At 59.6% G+C, this 16368-nt stretch overlaps 2 protein-coding genes and 1 non-coding gene across 8 annotated transcripts; 1 reads left to right on the plus strand and 2 right to left on the minus strand.

Annotated features, from left to right (window-relative positions):
• Positions 1-2755: 2755 nt before the first annotated feature.
• On the minus strand, positions 2756-10694 carry RANBP1 (RAN binding protein 1). Of its 2 annotated transcripts, none has more exons than XM_087423697.1 (6): positions 10550-10694; positions 9110-9246; positions 6841-6998; positions 4822-4950; positions 3933-3998; positions 2756-3163 (listed from the first exon to the last, which is right to left on the minus strand). In XM_087423697.1, exons 1-6 carry the CDS (start codon positions 10562-10564, stop codon positions 3045-3047), a joined length of 624 nt encoding a protein of 207 aa, XP_087279823.1. In that variant the 5' UTR covers positions 10565-10694; the 3' UTR covers positions 2756-3044. The 2 variants fall into 2 exon arrangements, with proteins under 2 accessions (XP_087279823.1, XP_087279822.1); XM_087423696.1 differs by having other exon boundaries at positions 2756-3166.
• Positions 3776-3901, minus strand: LOC147912386 (small nucleolar RNA SNORA77). Its single transcript, XR_015549990.1, has one exon. It is a non-coding gene; the product is annotated as a small nucleolar RNA SNORA77 (small nucleolar RNA).
• A 251-nt stretch (positions 10695-10945) lies between the features above and the next one.
• On the plus strand, positions 10946-15964 carry TRMT2A (tRNA methyltransferase 2A). Of its 5 annotated transcripts, none has more exons than XM_087423694.1 (12): positions 10946-11035; positions 11550-12103; positions 12339-12447; positions 12709-12890; positions 13084-13198; positions 13290-13405; positions 13484-13595; positions 14229-14351; positions 14575-14650; positions 14979-15095; positions 15255-15351; positions 15552-15964. In XM_087423694.1, exons 1-12 carry the CDS (start codon positions 10961-10963, stop codon positions 15589-15591), a joined length of 1716 nt encoding a protein of 571 aa, XP_087279820.1. In that variant the 5' UTR covers positions 10946-10960; the 3' UTR covers positions 15592-15964. The 5 variants fall into 5 exon arrangements, with proteins under 5 accessions (XP_087279820.1, XP_087279817.1, XP_087279819.1 ...); XM_087423691.1 differs by having other exon boundaries at positions 10950-11035; positions 15470-15964; XM_087423693.1 differs by lacking the exon at positions 10946-11035 and adding an exon at positions 11144-11275 and having other exon boundaries at positions 15470-15964.
• The last annotated feature ends 404 nt before the right edge of the window (positions 15965-16368 follow it).

The following is a 16368-nucleotide window of genomic DNA, read 5'->3' on the forward strand; positions in this document are numbered from 1 at the left end:
AGGCATCTGCTCCTCTACAGCCAGAACCCTGTGTGGTGCAGAGCACTGCCACAGGCCCTGGGGCTTCTTGGCCTGGAGGCCCCTCCTTGCCCTGATGTGGGACTTTGGAAGGCCCCCACCCCAGCTCCACAGGCTGTGGGCTGTGAGCTGCCATTAAGGAACCCAGGATGGAGGCCAAGACTGGGGCCTTAATACAGCTCCTTGGCAGCAGATATGGTGATGGGCTTTCTCCCACAACACCCCAGTTGGAGCCTCTGCCCTGCAGGGTGTCCACTCCAGGAGGCCCAGCACAGGAAGGGGGGCCCTAGCACCAGAGGAAGGTTTGGGGCAGCAGAGAGAATTCAGGGCACAAAGGTAAGCAAAGAGCAGACTCTCCGTGGAGCCGACATCTCACCTCTGCTGAGCTGCCACAGCCCTCAGGGGGCCTCAGGGCCTATGGACACAAGGTCCAGCGTCCTCGCATACAAACGGGCTTCACCCTTGCTATTGCCCTTCTGCAGCCCAGCACACGGAGGCCATAGGCCCCCCACAAGTCCCTGGTCACAGGCCCACCCATCAGGAGAGGCTCCTCCCAGCAGGCTCCCCACTGCACTGAGCCCTCGGGCCGGGTCTGACTCCCTGGAGTAAGTGCCACACGCCAGTCATGGGAAGAACAGTGCTCGTGCCTCCTTGGTGAGGTCCCTTCAGACTGGTTGGGCAGAGGGGGTCTCGGGTGGGGTGGGCCCAGCAAGGCCATGGTAGGCCTCAGTGCCAACGCTGCTGCTGAGCCCAGGTCCCAGGCATCCTCTCCCCAGGCAGTCGAGAACCCAGGAAAAGGGGAGAGCACAGCTTCCCCAACCTGCAGGAATGAAAGGTCCATCCTCAAGACCATGAGCACCCCAATTCTGGCTCACCAACGCCTCTGTGCCACAGGGAGCCCACCTGAAAATACACTGGCTGGGGGCTCTAAGCCCCTGCTCATCCCAGTGGGGCCCACTGTTCTGCAGTGTCAACAAGCCATGTCTTTAAATGCACGCTGGTGACAGCACGGCTCTGGCGCCCTGGCCATTCTGACGGGCCTTTTTGCTTGGAGACACATCTCCTCACCCAAGAAGGAAGTCAGCCTGGGGTTTTACATCAAGTGGGATTTATTTTGTATTGGAGCCTAAAGCAAAGACAGGATGTTAACCATCCATTCTGTGCTGAAAGGGGTGTGTGAGCCCCACTTCCCTCCAGGAGGACCAAGCCCTGGGACGAACCTTTCACACATCAGTGCATCCAACAGAGGCCCACAGGGAAGTGACATCTGCCGTTTATAGCCTCAGAATTCCTATTCAAGACGGGCAAGGTGCAGAAGCTTCAGTGGCCCTCCTTGGGCGGGAGGACCTCTGCACCCACTTCCTCATGAGGACTAGAGCCGCATGCCCCACACGGGCTAAGGCTGCCAAGGACATGACAAAGTTGGCCAGTGAGGTCTTCAGTTTGGCTTTTAAAACAAGAGTGACTTCCTTTGGAGGACCATCCCCCAGAAGAACCAAGAACACAAGGTTTTAATCCGACACAGATCACAGAAAACAAGGGTACACAGGGAGATCCAACAGAACAACCTGGCTAGTAGCAACTCGGGCGACACTGTACAGCACCTCTGGCAGGTATTAATGGCCGATAGCCATGGAGACTCCAGGGTCAGGTCCTCGCTTGCTCCCCGCTGCTGGAGGGCAGGGTGGCCATAGCTCCCCGGAGCCCTGGTGGTCTCCCTGGGACACAGGCTCTCATGAGTGGGACCCCGTGCTTTATAAGGTCTGCCAGCACACTGTAAACCCTTCTCCCTACTCAGGAGGTCCACTGAGACAGCCTTTCTATACGACAAATCCTTGAACAGCACTAACACATTTGAATTCTCGAAAACCTCCTTTCACAGGGCCACCCGTTGGCACAGCGGTTAAGTGCGTGCGCTCCAGTGCGGCGGCCCGGGGTTCGCAGGTTCGGATCCCGGGTGCGCACCAACGCACCGCTTGTCAAGCCATGCTGAGGCAGCGTCCCATAAAGTAGAGGAAGATGGGCACGGATGTTAGCCCAGGGCCAATCTTCCTCAGCAAAAAAGAGGAAGATTGGCATTGGATGTTAGCTCAGGGCTAATCTTTCTCACAAAAGGAAAAAAGAAAAAAGAGTCCTTACATTTAAAGCTATTGTAGCTGTCCACAACTCCCCCCCAAGATGGGGATGCTGGGAGCAAGTTGACAGAACAGTTCTCTCCCATGATGGCAGCAGGCTATCTGATGAGGGCTGCAGGGCTGAGCCCCACCTATACACTGCACCCAACTGGACATGCATGCTATGGGGCTGGCCTTTCCCTCCGCCGGGGCTGAGGGCCGACCAGACAGCCTTGACCAAAGCCTGGAGACCTGCTTGGCCTCCCTGTACGAAGCCAAGATACTCTGGTGGTCTTCCTCTCTCCCAAAGGCCAAAAGAAAAAAAAAGCCTACCTACTTCTGCCCATAAGGCAGCAGCACACGAGCCTTCAGGAGGCAGAGGACCCAGCACTGCCTCCCCCGACCCACCAGCACCAGCTCAGACACACGTCCCCAGCGGCCACCAACAGCCCAAAGCCCACAGCAGAGTGACGGCGGGGGGGACCCAGAGCGTTGCCCCCACACCCCGGGGCCAGCAGGAGCCACACTGCTCCCAGGACAGGGCGTTGCCCCACACCCCGGGCCAGCAGGAGCCACACTGCTCCCAGGACAGGGCCGGCGCACACACGGGCCTGCCCTCTGTGCAGGTTTCAAAGGTGTTTATTCACTATCTCGATGACTATAAATAAGTGTTTCCACTATGGAAAAGAAAGCACAGTACATCTTCATGACCGGGAATGGATTTTCTGAAGTCAACTTCAATAGGGCAAAAACTTAGAAAAAAACAACCTGAATGCTGGAATTCAGTTCTTTATATAAAGTCCCTTGTAAAAACAAAACAGAATAAAAAAAAACAAACAAAAGCAGGGCAAAATTAAAAAACAAGAAAGGAAAGAGAAAGAAAGGAAGGGAAAGACGATGAGGACGGACGGCTTATTGCTTCTCCGCAGCCTCCTCCCTGCTCTCCTCCTCGGACCCCTTGCTCTCCTCCTTCACCGAAAGAGCTTCTAGCTTTTCAGCCACTTTCTCGGCATTATCATTTTTGCCCAATCCTGCTAAAACAGAGGAATACAGTAAGAAAACAGAAGCACGGGACCAGCCCCACGGTGTAGCGGTTAAGTGCGCGCGCTCCACTGCTGGCGGCCCACTTTCGGATCCCAGGCGCGCACCAACACACCGCTTGTCAGGCCATGCTGTGGCGGGGTCCCATATAAAGTGGAGGAAGATCAGCATGGATGTTAGTCCAGGGCCAGTCTTCCTCAGCAAAAAGAGGAGGATTGGCAAATGTTAGCTCAGGGCTGATCTTCCTCAAAAAAAAAAAAAAAAGCACGGCTCTCTCCCCAGCCCACATGCGGCCCTGGGACACGCGCCCCAGAGCACAGGCCGCTTCTCCACCCTACGCCGCCAAGACGGACTCCCGGTCCCCCAAACAACCCCGCACTCACGCCTGGGCCCCGGGTCAGGCTGCTCAGTTACATCTCGTCACTTGCTATGAAGCCATCGTTAGGCCCCGAGTAAGCAGGTGACCACAGGTGACCATGAGGACCTCTCAAAGCCCCTTCAGTCTCTGGTGGGCTCTGGCCAGACGCCATGACCTGCCTGCATGGCCAGACCAGTGAGCACACGCTCAGGGCCCCAGTGGCTAGCTCACTCCCCAGAGAGCACTCTCTGTCCCCGGGTGGCTGCATCGCCCTTGACAGGTCAAGGTGGTCACAGCAACCCGGAATGTTCCTGTGGCAGACGGAAAAAGCACCCGCCTGGGCCTGCAGCCGGGTGCAGAGTGAGTCTGCGAGGGAGCCCCACCCACAGGTGCCAGATCACCTTTCTTTTCTCTTTCTTCGATCTCTTTCCTGCATTCTTCAAACTTTGTTTTGAATTTCTGTGCATCTGCGGAAAAAACAGAGGAGACTTCCTAAGAGTCCAGAGCATTGAAGGGGACACGTCCTGGTGGCTCTGAAGAGCCAGGAGTCACAAAGCGCCCGTCCCACAGCCATTTCTCACCGGAGGCTTAGCTGAGCCATCTGACACGGCCCTGGGCTGGCTTTTGCCCGGATGGTGTAGTGACTATTTCCCAAGTCCCTCCCAAGGCTGGGACTACGCCGGGCCACCTCCCTCCATCGGGCTCTGTGACAAGCTGGGCAGAACGGCACAGAGCACTATGGCCTCGGGCAACCCAGGGGCAGGGGCCTCCTCGCCACGCACTGCTCTCCACTCATGTTGGAACAGCCAGGAGAGGCCCAGAGAGCAGAGGTGAGGTTCACTCAGCACCAGATGGTCAGCTACTGGGCGCTGAGCCCTGGCACCCACCCAACTCCTCCAGGGCACACTGGGTGCAGCTTTTGACGATCTGGGCTGAAGAGACACCTAGGCAGGGAAGAGGTCAGCCTGGGCCTGTGGATCTCAGCACAGTCCCTGCTGGCACTCAGGTGACTGTGAGGGGACATGACTGCCCTGGGCAAACCAGCTGGCACAGCACCCTGCGGTCAAGAGGGAAAGTACACTGCTTGTGGCCTCAAGGGCATGTGGCTTGACAAGCCCTAGACCCCTCCTCAGGCCAGCAGACAGTGGAAGAGACAGTCTCTACCACGCGCCTTGCGTTCCAGTCCCTCCTCCTGGAAGGGCAACAGCAGCTCTGTCTGCAATTAAACCACCACGCGCGTGAAACAGGCGGCCGCCGTCAGGCCCGAGGGCCTGCCCACCTCCTGCTTACTTTCCGCATTCAGGAAGCGGATGGCCAGCAGCTCCGGCTTGGGGAACTCATCAGCAAAGTCAGCGTGGGTGTTCCAGACCCAGGCACGGTCGCTGCCGGCATTCGGTTTCAGCTCCATCACTGGCGTGACTGGGGGAGAGAAGCCCTGTGAGGATGGTGCCGACTGCCGCGAGGCCAGCCCACCACCCCCAGCCAGCCCTCCACAGAAGGCCCTGGTCACCAACCCAAGGTCCCACTTTGGGCAAATCAAGGATGATTTGGGATCCGCCAAGCAGTCCTAGACAAAGTCCTGCGAAAAATGGATTTTACCCAAACTTCTTTGAAGGTTTGAAAGAAAACGCTCCATGTTCACTTAAAACCAAGACTGTCTTAAATCTGGGGACACAGTGGCCTGCTCCCTGACCATGAGGACACCTCAGCAAGGGTCTCCAATCCTACTGGACAAGGGTCCCAAGGCCAACACGGCTCTTCATGCCCAGCCCCTTGGTCTTGCCCCCACCAGAGCAGCCCGCAGGCCCAGGGCAGACATGGGGCACAAGGCCAAGCAGGCCCAGCTCTTCCTGTGGAGGACACCCATCTCCTGGCTGTGTCCACGCTCTCCCATGGGGGAGCCGGCCCAAGGAGAGGTGGGGGCAGCGGAGGTGATGACCCAAGAGGGCACGTGGTCAGACCAAGGGCAACCACTCTCAGCCCCGTACTATCCAAGGAGACCTCGGGGGACGGGGACACCAGAAGTGGACACCGAGAAGCCTCGTGACATGCTTGTACATCAAGGAAGACAGAGCCAAGGCCTGGAATAAACACCAAATCTTCATGTCCTCAGGCTCCATGCAGACCCAAGGGGAACGAGGCAAACAGGCTCCCTAAAGAACAAGAGTATCCCCAGTGCCACACCCGCCTGTGCAGCCCTGACAGAGATTTTTGGGGACACGGGACAGCCCATGCCCAGCCCCGGGCACATATCACCGTCTAACCAGGAGCAGCCCTGGCGACCCCACATGCTATACAGGGCACATAAAGGTGCCCAAGCCTCTTCCTGCCACCACCCACCCCATCCATCAAGGGCCTGTGACCCTTTTACAACTCAGACAAACAACCCAGTGACCTCACAAGGCTCTGGGAGAAGCAAGGGGTGTCAGGAAGACCTCAAGGAAACAATTTCCAGGGGCTGCAAGACAAGGACCAGGCCAGAGCAGACAGGCCGGGTGGCGGACAAGAGGGCTGCTGGAGCAGCTCGTAAGAAAGTGGTCAGGCTGGGCCGCGGAGACTGGTGCAGAGGCCCCTCCCTGCACCCTTCCACGTCGCCCTCTCATCCCACCCAAAAATGCAGACACGACGCTGGCCCGGGAACCGAGCCTAAGACACAGCTGTTTCTGGGCAGACACTGACAGCACTGCAGAAGCGCCCAGCAGCCAGGAGACTGATGTCTCCTGTGGCGGGAAATTACTGTCACCCCTTCACAGGCCAAGGCTTATGTGGCTTTTCCTGGACCCCACATCACACCTGACCAAGGGCCTCCACCCACTACCACCCACTCCCTGTGCAGCTTCACAGGCGCCTAAAGATGAGGCGGCCACCTTCTCGCCACCCGGTTCCCCTTCATGTCCTCCCCAGGGTTCACCCTGGAGAGAACAGAACACCAAAGGGTGGGAGGGCTGCCGCCCAGGCACCTCGCACACATGTGCATGCACGCACACACGTGCCCTCCCGCCATCGCCTGGCACCCCACAGTCCCAAGCCCACACTGGGGCAGTATCCGTCCGGTCAGTGCCTGTCTGCCCAGACTCCACAGCTCGTATGCTATAAGCTTCTCTGTAGGTCTGCTCTGAGTTCAGAGGCACACCAGAAAACCTCATTTCCTATTTTAAACCAAAAAAACCCACCGCAAACGTGCGCTCCATGTAACAAAGCGCTTCCAGGGTCCCAGCGCGGCCCTGCAAACCACCTGCCCGAAGGTCTGAGGCCATCCTGCTGCAGAGCGCTGGGACTCAAGTATATGCATGGCCGCGAGCCACCTACTGTAGTGGTTGGCGCATATCTTCAGCGTCTTGTCCCTCCTCATGAGGAGGCGGATGCTCCCTTTCTCCTTATGCTTCAAAAGCTTGACGTCGCCGGTGCCTCGTTCCTTCCATTCTGGAAGATCATTCTCTGAAGCAAATCGGAATAGCTTTGCCCGCCTTCAAAAAAAGCCATTAAGTGAGAGCTTAAATGTTCACAGTCAGTCAAACAACTCCTTGGGAAGAACACTTGTTTTCTGTGCATTAAACAAACGGTTGTATCTGACGTCTCAACAAACACCCTTTCCCTTTTCTGTATTCCCAGAACTACAAGCTGAAACGTGACCAAAAAACAAAACAGCCCAACAAATTCCAAGTTTTTACTTCACAATAAAAAAGAAAAAAGGCTCCTACAATCACAACATTTTCCAACAAAAAAACCCAACCTTTCAGCAAAGCCCACCTGAGTACACTGGGCGTGTCTGCGGTCACTGTGCAGGGGCACTCCTGTGTCCAGAGGGCCACAGGGGCCACATGGAAGCAGTTGAGGCCAAGGACCCCCGCTCTCACAGGGCCAGCCCCTCCCTCAGCTTCCAGATGCCCCCAACCCAGAGAAAAGGCTGCAGGCCTCCACGCAGGCCACCAGGCTCTGGCCCCATCCCCTGCCTTCCTGCCCACAGCGGCACCTCACACTGGGCCCACACAGGGCCTCCACTCCCAGGCTCCAAGGCCCCAGCAGCCAGCCCAGCAGTCCTGCTCTGGGCTCAGGCCGATGCCCTCCCTTCCCCGCCTATCACACCTGCCCTTTGCTTCCCCACATGACCCCAGGTCTGCTGGTCCCTTTCCTGCACACGACCGTTCTCTCTCCCAAACTCCAATCTGTTGAGGGAGACAGCGTCCTCACAAGGACGCCCCCAGCCCCCAGATGTAAAAGCCTGGTCTGCTGGCCTCACTTGCCTCAGGAAGGGCCCATGTCAGGATAGCAGGAACACTGGCCCCCGTGTGGGCAGGGAGGTGACAACAACAGTGCCACCAGCAGTCCTCCCTCCCGGGAGGAGCCAGCCCCCGGGGGCAGCATCATGCCCGAGCAGAGCAGAGACCTGGAGAACCAAGGTCTTAAGGGAGACACCCACCACCCTCTGAGACCAAAGGGAGCGTGCAGTTCTCCCTTCCCAGGCCTTTGGGAGTGGGGGGAAGGTTGGTCTCCCAGCCTCCCTTCCTTAGAGGGGGAGTTGCAGCATTGGTGATTGCCTCTGCTTCCCTCCCCTCACCCACCGTAAAGCACTCAAACATTAACCTGACACCTCAGAATGTCGAGGGGGCGAGGGGGGAGTTCCACGAGCCTGGACAGGGAAAACACTGCAATCTACTTCCAGTAACTTGTTTGTTTTTTTTTTTAAAGATTTTATTTATTTTATTTTTTCCCCCCAAAGCCCCAGTAGATAGTTGTATGTCATAACTGCACATCCTTCTAGTTGCTGTATGTGGGACCCGGCCCCAGGATGAATGGAGAAGTGGTGCCTCGATGCGCACCCGGGATCCGAACCCGGGCCACCAGCATTGCAGCGCGCGCACTTAACCACCAAGCCACAGGGCCGGCCCAACTTCCAGTAACTTGTAACCGAACCTACCATCTCCTGCGATTCTGAGTGTAGGCAACAGGCCAGTCTTGGCAGTGCTGTGACTCTGTCACAGACATCTCAACACAGCTGGTGCCTGCACTGCTTCAAAATGACACCTGCCACTGTAGCTTTTCACTGAAGGCACCAAGAAGCACGTGAAGAGCAATTTTTAATAAGGAATCTCGACAACTCTAACAGCACCTAGTTTCACTCATAATTCCAAGCGTGTTTTTGCATGTTATACACAGAGTCAAGGATTCACGAGCTTCAGACAGCCAAATCCATGCTGCAAATGATACTACTACTACTACTACTAATTGTAGACACTCCTTGCTCAAGCAGAGAAAGGGGGCTGTGGGAGTCTTGGGGGGAGGGGGTGAGGAGATGTACCCTTGTGGACAGCACAGCAGTTACAGGACACTAGGGAGCGACTGTGCCCTCCACAGCACTGGCCACCAGGCAGCAGGGGCACCCCAAAGAGTTAATGAACCAGTGGATTCTCTCAGCAGCCTTGACTTCCATGAGGGACTAGTCATCACACAATTCCAGGCCCTTTCTTCGGCCCTGGGCCGATTAAAGGTCAGACCAAAATCTGGATGCCTCCAAAACACCATAACTTCAATCTTACACTAAAAATAACTATTTCTGGAGCAACATCAGCTGACTTACATTTTAAAAAGCTCCTCTTCATCTTCTTCCAGGGTTTTAATTTCTTGCTCGGGAAGAGAAACTATAGGCTCAAACTGGGGGTCGTGGTTGGACTCATCTGCGTTCTCGGTGGAAGTATCGTGGTCCTCATGGGTGTCCTGTGGAGGGAGGCGTGGAGATCACTCTTCTCGCTGCGAGCGTGACCCCAACCAGAGCTCAGCAGTGCCCTCAGTGGGCATCCCTACTAAACGGCCTCACCCCAAAGCAAGAAACTCAGCCCAAAGCCTTTCACACTAGGAAAGGTTTGCATGCACATTCAGCACACAGTAAGACACGGGACCTCAGCACCCTCCCCACCAGCATCTCACACCTGTGCAGACTGGCTGTGGCTCCTAAAACTCAGCCACATACTCAGTGGCCTGGCCGAAACTGCCCCATCTTTTTGAGCCCCCGTTTCCTCCTCTGTAAAATGTGTACGATACTGCCCAACGAAGATTAAAGGACAGATGGATGGAAGAGAGCTTTGAGGAACACTACCTTTAAAACAAAAATCAACCCTTTCAGTTTGTCCTGGTTAAGAAAAATCTGTGCTCTCGCTTATTAGAATGAAACAGAGTTGCTATGGGACCGCTAGTATTTACACAGAATTCAGTTTTGTCAGCCGTTTCATCTTGGTTCAGCAAACTAAGTCGGTAACTCAAAATAAGCCGCACAAATAAGAGCCCTAATGTTCTGCTCCACTCTAAAGAACTATAGGACACAAAGAACATTTTGGCTTGAGTCCTACAGAACACGTGGTTTGCTGATCTATAAATCCATAAGAAACCCGGAGACTTCACTACCAGACTCAAACCGAAAAAGAAAATCTGAGCTTTCACAGCTTTGCTTGGTTGGACGGCTCTGCGGCTCCGGCGCGTGAGCTCACCCAGGCAAGCACCGCAGCCCACCGAGCCGCCCCCGCCCAGGTCCGCGCGTCCAGGGCCGGTCCACTCGGCTGGAACGAGCTCCCGCCGCAGAGGCCTGGTGCGGCTCCTGACGCGAGAACAGAATGAATGAAGCGCTGCGTGGGCGACGGACGGGAGGGACGCCCTGTTCTGACGCGAAGCCCGCAACTGGGCTGAGCCGAAGAAAACCCGCCACCCGCCCGCGTCCCCGACGAGAGGCGAAGTGGACGCGAGACCGAGGAGCGCGGGCGGCGGGCCCCACGTCCCGACGGAACTCCCGGCTCACCGGGGCCGCCCCAAGGTCACGCGGGGCCCCTCTGCCCCCGAGCCCCGCGCGCCGGCCCCAGAGGCCTCGAGCCCCAGGGCGGCCGCCCACACCCCGACCCCGCGCCGCGCAGGCCCGCGGGCACCGAGTTCGCAGGCCAGCGGGGGTTGGCGGCGGCGCGGGCCGCCCACGTGGCCCCCAATAACGGCCTCGGGCCTCAGGCCCCCCGTCCCCGCCCGGGCCCAGCCGCACCTTGGCGGCCGCCATGGGGAGGCGGCGGCGGCGGCTCGGCTGGCTCGGTCGTCGCTGGCTCCGCGGCCTCTCGGCGGCTTGTCGCAGCTCCTTCCTCCGCGTCTGGCGCCGGCGCCTCCCGCCCGCCCGCTCTTCCCTCCGCCCCGCGACCCGAACCCCGACCCTTGACCCCGGCGGCGGGAAACGCGCCGCGATTCAAAACCAGTGCAGCTTTATTGGCTCAGACGGCGGACACTCCCATTGTCCAACCCGCCCCGCGCTTCCCGCCAAAACGCCCGCAGCGCATGCCCGGCCCGCCGGGCAGCCAGGGGAGCCTGCGCTCCCGGCGGCCCCCGCGCGCACTTCCGCCCCGCGGCCACGCGCGCCCCTCGAGCTCGCGAAAGCGGCTGGGGTCGGAGCCGTCGCGCGGCGATGACGTTGCCGGAAGCCAGGACGATAGAGACGCTCGTCCTCGGTTGCGTGCGCTGGCGGACGGGAGAGCCGCCGGTGAGGCGAGCGGCCGGCGCGGGCGGGCGGGCGGGGCACCCCATGCCCGAGACTCGGACCTGAGGTCCAAGGGTTCGAGTCCCGCCCCCGCCCGGGGCGGAGTCGGGGGCGGCCTCGCGGCGGCGCACCCGCTCTCAGTGCCTTTGGTGCGCCAGGCCCAGGGCGAGGCTGCCCTCGTGGGCCCCAGTCCAGGCAGCGGACGGGCCGGACGATAAGTGACAATCTGGACAACGAAGTCAAGTGAAGGAGATCCTGGCGAGAGACGCGGGGCGGAGACAGGGAGGGGGAGGGGAGATGGGGGAGGTGGAGATGGGGCGGGCCAGGAAACCGCTGAGCAAAGACGTGGGGGCGGGGTGGAGGCGGGGTGAGAAGGGAGAGGGCCAGAGAAGGGGCCGAGGGTGAGGAGGGTAGATATTGACGGGGCTGCGGGAAGGGTGCACTATTGGAGGTCCGGATGTGGGGAGGGAGTCCGGGGGTCCAGGTCTCAGCCCAGCCCTTTCCTGTCCCCATACAGGGCCCCGGGCCCATGGAGGGCTGCGGCCAGGACAGCAGCAGCGCCCCGGGCAGCCCTGCAGCCCCGGCCCCCCAGGAGGAGGAAGAGGAGGGCGCTGGGGCGGCTGCAGAGTCGGGGCCCCAGCCTGGGCTCTACAGCTACATCAGGGACGACTTGTTCACCTCGGAGATCTTCAAGTTGGAGCTGCAGAACGTGCCACGCCATGCCAGCTTCAGCGATGTGCGGCGTTTTCTGGGCCGCTTTGGTCTGCAGCCCCATAAGACCAAACTCTTCGGGCAGCCTCCCTGTGCCTTTGTGACATTCCGCAGCGCAGCTGAGCGGGACAAGGCCTTGCGTGTGCTGCATGGTGCCCTCTGGAAAGGCCGCCCACTCAGCGTGCGCCTGGCCAGGCCCAAGGCTGATCCTATGGCCAGGAAGAAGCGGCGTGAGAATGAGGGTGAGCCGCTGGCCACGTGTGTCGCTGATGTAGTTACCCCTCTTTGGACCGTGCCCTATGCGGAGCAGCTTGAGCGGAAGCGGCTGGAGTGCGAGCAGGTGCTGCAGAGGCTGGCCAAGTGAGTGTGGGCACAGGTCACCCCCTTAGCACCGGAGCTCTGCTATGCTCCGTGCTCGCTCGGCCTGCCTTGTGCACTGTGTGGACGCCGCAGAATCTGCACAGTCTCTTGGGAATTAGCCAGTAAGTGGTGACGATCAAGTCCCAAGGGAGGAGTCCAGCACCTGAGCGTTTGGAGAGGGGCTGGGGATGGGCAAGGGGCAGCGGGTCAACCTCAGCCCCACCTTGCCCTACAGGGAAATTGGGAGCACCAACCGCGCCCTGCTGCCCTGGCTGTTCTCGCAGAGGCACAAGCACAACAAGGCCTGCTGCCCACTGGAGGGGGTCAGGCCATCGCCCCAGCAGGTCAGGCCTACCCACAGACCCTCATTCGTGCTTAAGAAGCTCCCCTTGCCTATCCCTCTTGTTTTCTTTCCTGCTTTGTGTTTGTTCCTGGTACTTGTCCCGTGACTGTTAGTTGTTGTCAGCCCTGTTCCCTGGACTGCCAGATCCTGCAGGGGAACCGAGGTCTCTCACTAACTCGCTGTCGGGTTCTCTCCACGAACGAGTGCTGCACTACCAGGATAAGGTCACCCATGTGGCTGCCTCCCTTCTCCCTCCCTGCAGACCGAGTATCGTAATAAGTGTGAGTTTCTGGTTGGCATCGGGGTAGACGGGGAGGACAACACAGTCGGCTGCCGGCTCGGCAAGTACAAGGGTGGGACGTGTGCTGTGGCGGCCCCCTTTGATACGGTACACATCCCCGAGGCCACCAAGCGGGTGGTGAAGGTCTTCCAGGAGTTCATCCGGTGAGGATTTGTGACTGGGCTGGGTGCTCCTGGGAAGTCCGGAGGCGGTCTGGGAGCAGAGGGCCTGGGTCTTGCCTGGGGGGCTGTGTGGTTGTGGTCTCACAGATGTGGCTGGAGGAGAGAGCAGGGAGGCTGCTGGCTGAATCCTGGTCGGCAGCTGTCGGGAACTCAGGGCTGTTCATGGCTCCCACAGGTCCACTCCATACTCGGCATACGACCCAGAGACGTACTCAGGGCACTGGAAGCAGCTGACTGTGCGCACCAGCCGCCGCGGCCAGGCCATGGCCATTGCCTACTTCCACCCACAGGTCTCAAGCGGGGTGGCCCTCAAGGGGGGCTTGTCTGGGCCAGAGTGGGCTGTGACACAGCCGGACAGGGTCTTTCTTCTGCCTGCTCCAGAAACTGACCTCTGAGGAGCTGGCGGGGCTGAAGGCCTCCTTGGCGCAGCACTTCGTGACAGGACCGGGCAAGGCCAGCGGGGTGACCTGCCTCTACTTTGTGGAGGAGGGACAGCGGTGAGGAGCCTGGGTGTTTGGGGGGGCAGATCTCTGTGCGGGCTGGTGACACTGATGGGCCCACCCTGCTGCCCACAGACAGACTCCCAGCCAGGAGGGCCTGCCCCTGGAGCACGTGGCTGGAGACCGGTGCATCCACGAGGACCTGCTGGGTTTGACCTTCCAGATCTCCCCACACGCCTTCTTCCAGGTAGCCCAGAATCTCTGGGGATCACAAGGACACGAGGAGGGAGGCCTGACTTGATGTCAGGACGTGACTGGGACAGTGGGCTAGAGCAGCGACAAGGCGTTAGCCTCGCAGAGGTGTGGGGGAGAGCATCCAGGCAGGGGAGCTGCAAGAGCCATGAGACAGGAAAGAGTTTATTCACCACTGATTAGACACTTGTGACAGGCCTGCTGGAGGGCCATGTGTGGGGCATGGACGCAGGAGTCGGTGATGCGGGGGCTCCGGGGTGATCTCTGGTGGAGTCTGAGATGTCTGATGCTGCTGTGGGGGTCCCACAAGTCTGGCACTCAGGAAAGATGCTCATAAGTGGGGGCAGGGGGGAGGTCGCTGACATCGAGTTGGTGTTTAAAACCCGGAGACTGGGTGAGGTCACCCGGCATCATGTGGATCGAGGGGCAGTCCAAGGACTGGCCCTCGGGGCCTTGGGCAGTTAGAGGTGGGGAAGGCACAGGAGCAGAAGGCCTGGGAAGAGGGCGATTGAGCCGAGGACTGGGCCACAGAGGTCTCCGAGCTAGAGGGGCACCCCAGGGAATGCAAGTGCTTCAGGGGGTCAAGGGGCTGCTGTGACATCCTGGGTGCCACCTGCCCGCCCTTCAGGTGAACACCCCGGCAGCCGAGGTACTCTACACGGTCATCCAGGACTGGGCCCAGCTGGACGTGGAGAGCACGGTGCTGGATGTGTGCTGTGGCACCGGTACCATTGGCCTGGCCTTGGCCCGGGTGAGCCCTCCTGCCCAAGCTAAGGCACCCTCTCCCCACTCCACCGCTGTGTTGTCCCCTGCCTCGTGACCCCTGGTGATGCCCAGCTTAAAGACTGAGAGGTTAACCCTCAGCCTGTTCCAGATCCTTTTTTGTTCTCCACATGCTTCCTGCTATTCCTCTCCCCAGAAAGTCCCGGGGGCGGGGTGGGCTGCCATTGGTGTGTGTCCTTTCCTCGCTTCAGAAGGTGAAGCGAGTCGTGGGGATTGAGCTGTGCCAGGAGGCTGTGGAAGATGCCCGGGTAAACGCCCGCAACAATGGTGAGAGCCAGCACACCACACAGCAGGTCGCCAGGCCTTGGGGGGCAGCGGTCACCCCTGCTGTATACCTCAGCACGGCACACAGAACCCACCACGTGGTCCCTGGGGCCCACCAGGGGGCAGAGGGCACACCAGGGCTCCCTGTGGATCGACTGTACCCACAGTTCCTTGGGCTGCCTGGCAGGGAAGTAAGCACCATCAGGCTCCTTGGCCAGCAGGTCTTCTCAAGGCCCCTCTGGCCAGGGGCTTCAGGATACCAGGCAGCTGGGCGGGCCCTGTGGGGTTGGATATCCTGAGTCCCCTGACAGGGCTGCCATGCCATCTCCAGAGCTGAGCAACGTTGAGTTCCACTGTGGGAAGGCTGAGGACTTGGTGCCGGCCCTGGTGAGCAGACTGGCCTCCCAGCAGCTCGTTGCTGTCCTGGACCCGCCCCGCGCCGGCCTGCGTGAGTGGCCTCTATTTGGGGAGTGACATGGGGAGAAGACGGTAGTGATGTCTGGATGGCACACATCAGGCCTGATGCCCATCCTCACTGGGTCCCCCCATACCCTCCTTGAGGTGGGGGACCCTTGGGGACTCTCCCTTGAAGAGTCTGCCTCCTCAGATTCCAAAGTGATCCTGGCCGTCCGCAGAGCTGAGAACCTCAAGCGGCTCCTGTACGTCTCCTGCAACCCCCGGGCGGCCATGAGCAACTTTGTGGAGTGAGTGTGAAGTGGTGGACCTGGGGTGGACTGGGGCCCAGCACCCAGCCCCACGCCCCTCACAGGAGCCCTTGGCTGGACCCATGTGGCTGACCCTGACACTCCCTTCCCACCACAGCCTCTGCAGGGCCCCATCTAACCGGGTGAAGGGCACTCCCTTCCGGCCAGTCAAGGCTGTGGCCGTGGACCTGTTCCCACAGACCTCGCATTGTGAGATGCTCATCCTGTTCGAGAGGGTAGAGCAACCCAATGGCGCAGGGGCCCCGGAGCCCCAGGACTCTACAGCCCAGCCCCAACCAGGGTCCCCAGATGACACCCTGCAGGAAACTGGGGCCTCCCCCTCTTCTTAGGCCTGTGGAGCAGTGACAACGAGTCTTTCCAGAACCAAGCCCAGCCTGCATCACCGGGGCAGAAGCCCAGGGGCTCCCCAAGTCCTTGCCTCATCCCAGGATGCTTAAAGGCAGCGAGCACAGTGGGCCTGAGACCAGGCTGCCCTGCCCAGGGCCCACCTGTCCCTGTGGGCCGTGGGCTCCTGTGGCCTGCTCCCCCTCCCCGCAGTTCTTTTTGGACCAGCTGGGCCACAAGGGCCAAAATAAACAATTGCTGAACCACCGATGTGTCTGTGATGAGAGCCCAGAGCTTTGGCACACAGGGGCTCATGTCTGCCCCCTACTACAGGTACAAAAGGGCAGGGCCAGGAGGGTACCTCAGGCACTACGTGGGGATACGTCTGCATCTCAGCCCCTGGTTCCTGCTAGCACCGTTAGCCCTGGGCACAGCTGAGCACTGGCCCAGCTGGGGCTGGGAGTCAGGGCAGCTCTCCCAGCCCCACAGTGCGGCCACAAGTCACAGCAGAGGGCTTGCTGTTTTAATAGAGCAGCTTAACCCTGAGAAGCAGAGATGTAGATCTCGTGGCCAAGGGCCAACGTACATGGGCTGAGAACACAGGGCAAGGGGTGGGCCCAGTGGTCAGCCCCTACTTTCCCTGCAAGGGGAGGACCCTCCTTGGCTTCGTTC

The sequence above is a fragment of the Ceratotherium simum genome, chromosome 35 (assembly GCF_057802395.1).
Source record: "Ceratotherium simum simum isolate JZ-2026a chromosome 35, ASM5780239v1, whole genome shotgun sequence".
In the NCBI taxonomy this organism is placed as follows: Eukaryota; Metazoa; Chordata; class Mammalia; order Perissodactyla; family Rhinocerotidae; genus Ceratotherium; species Ceratotherium simum.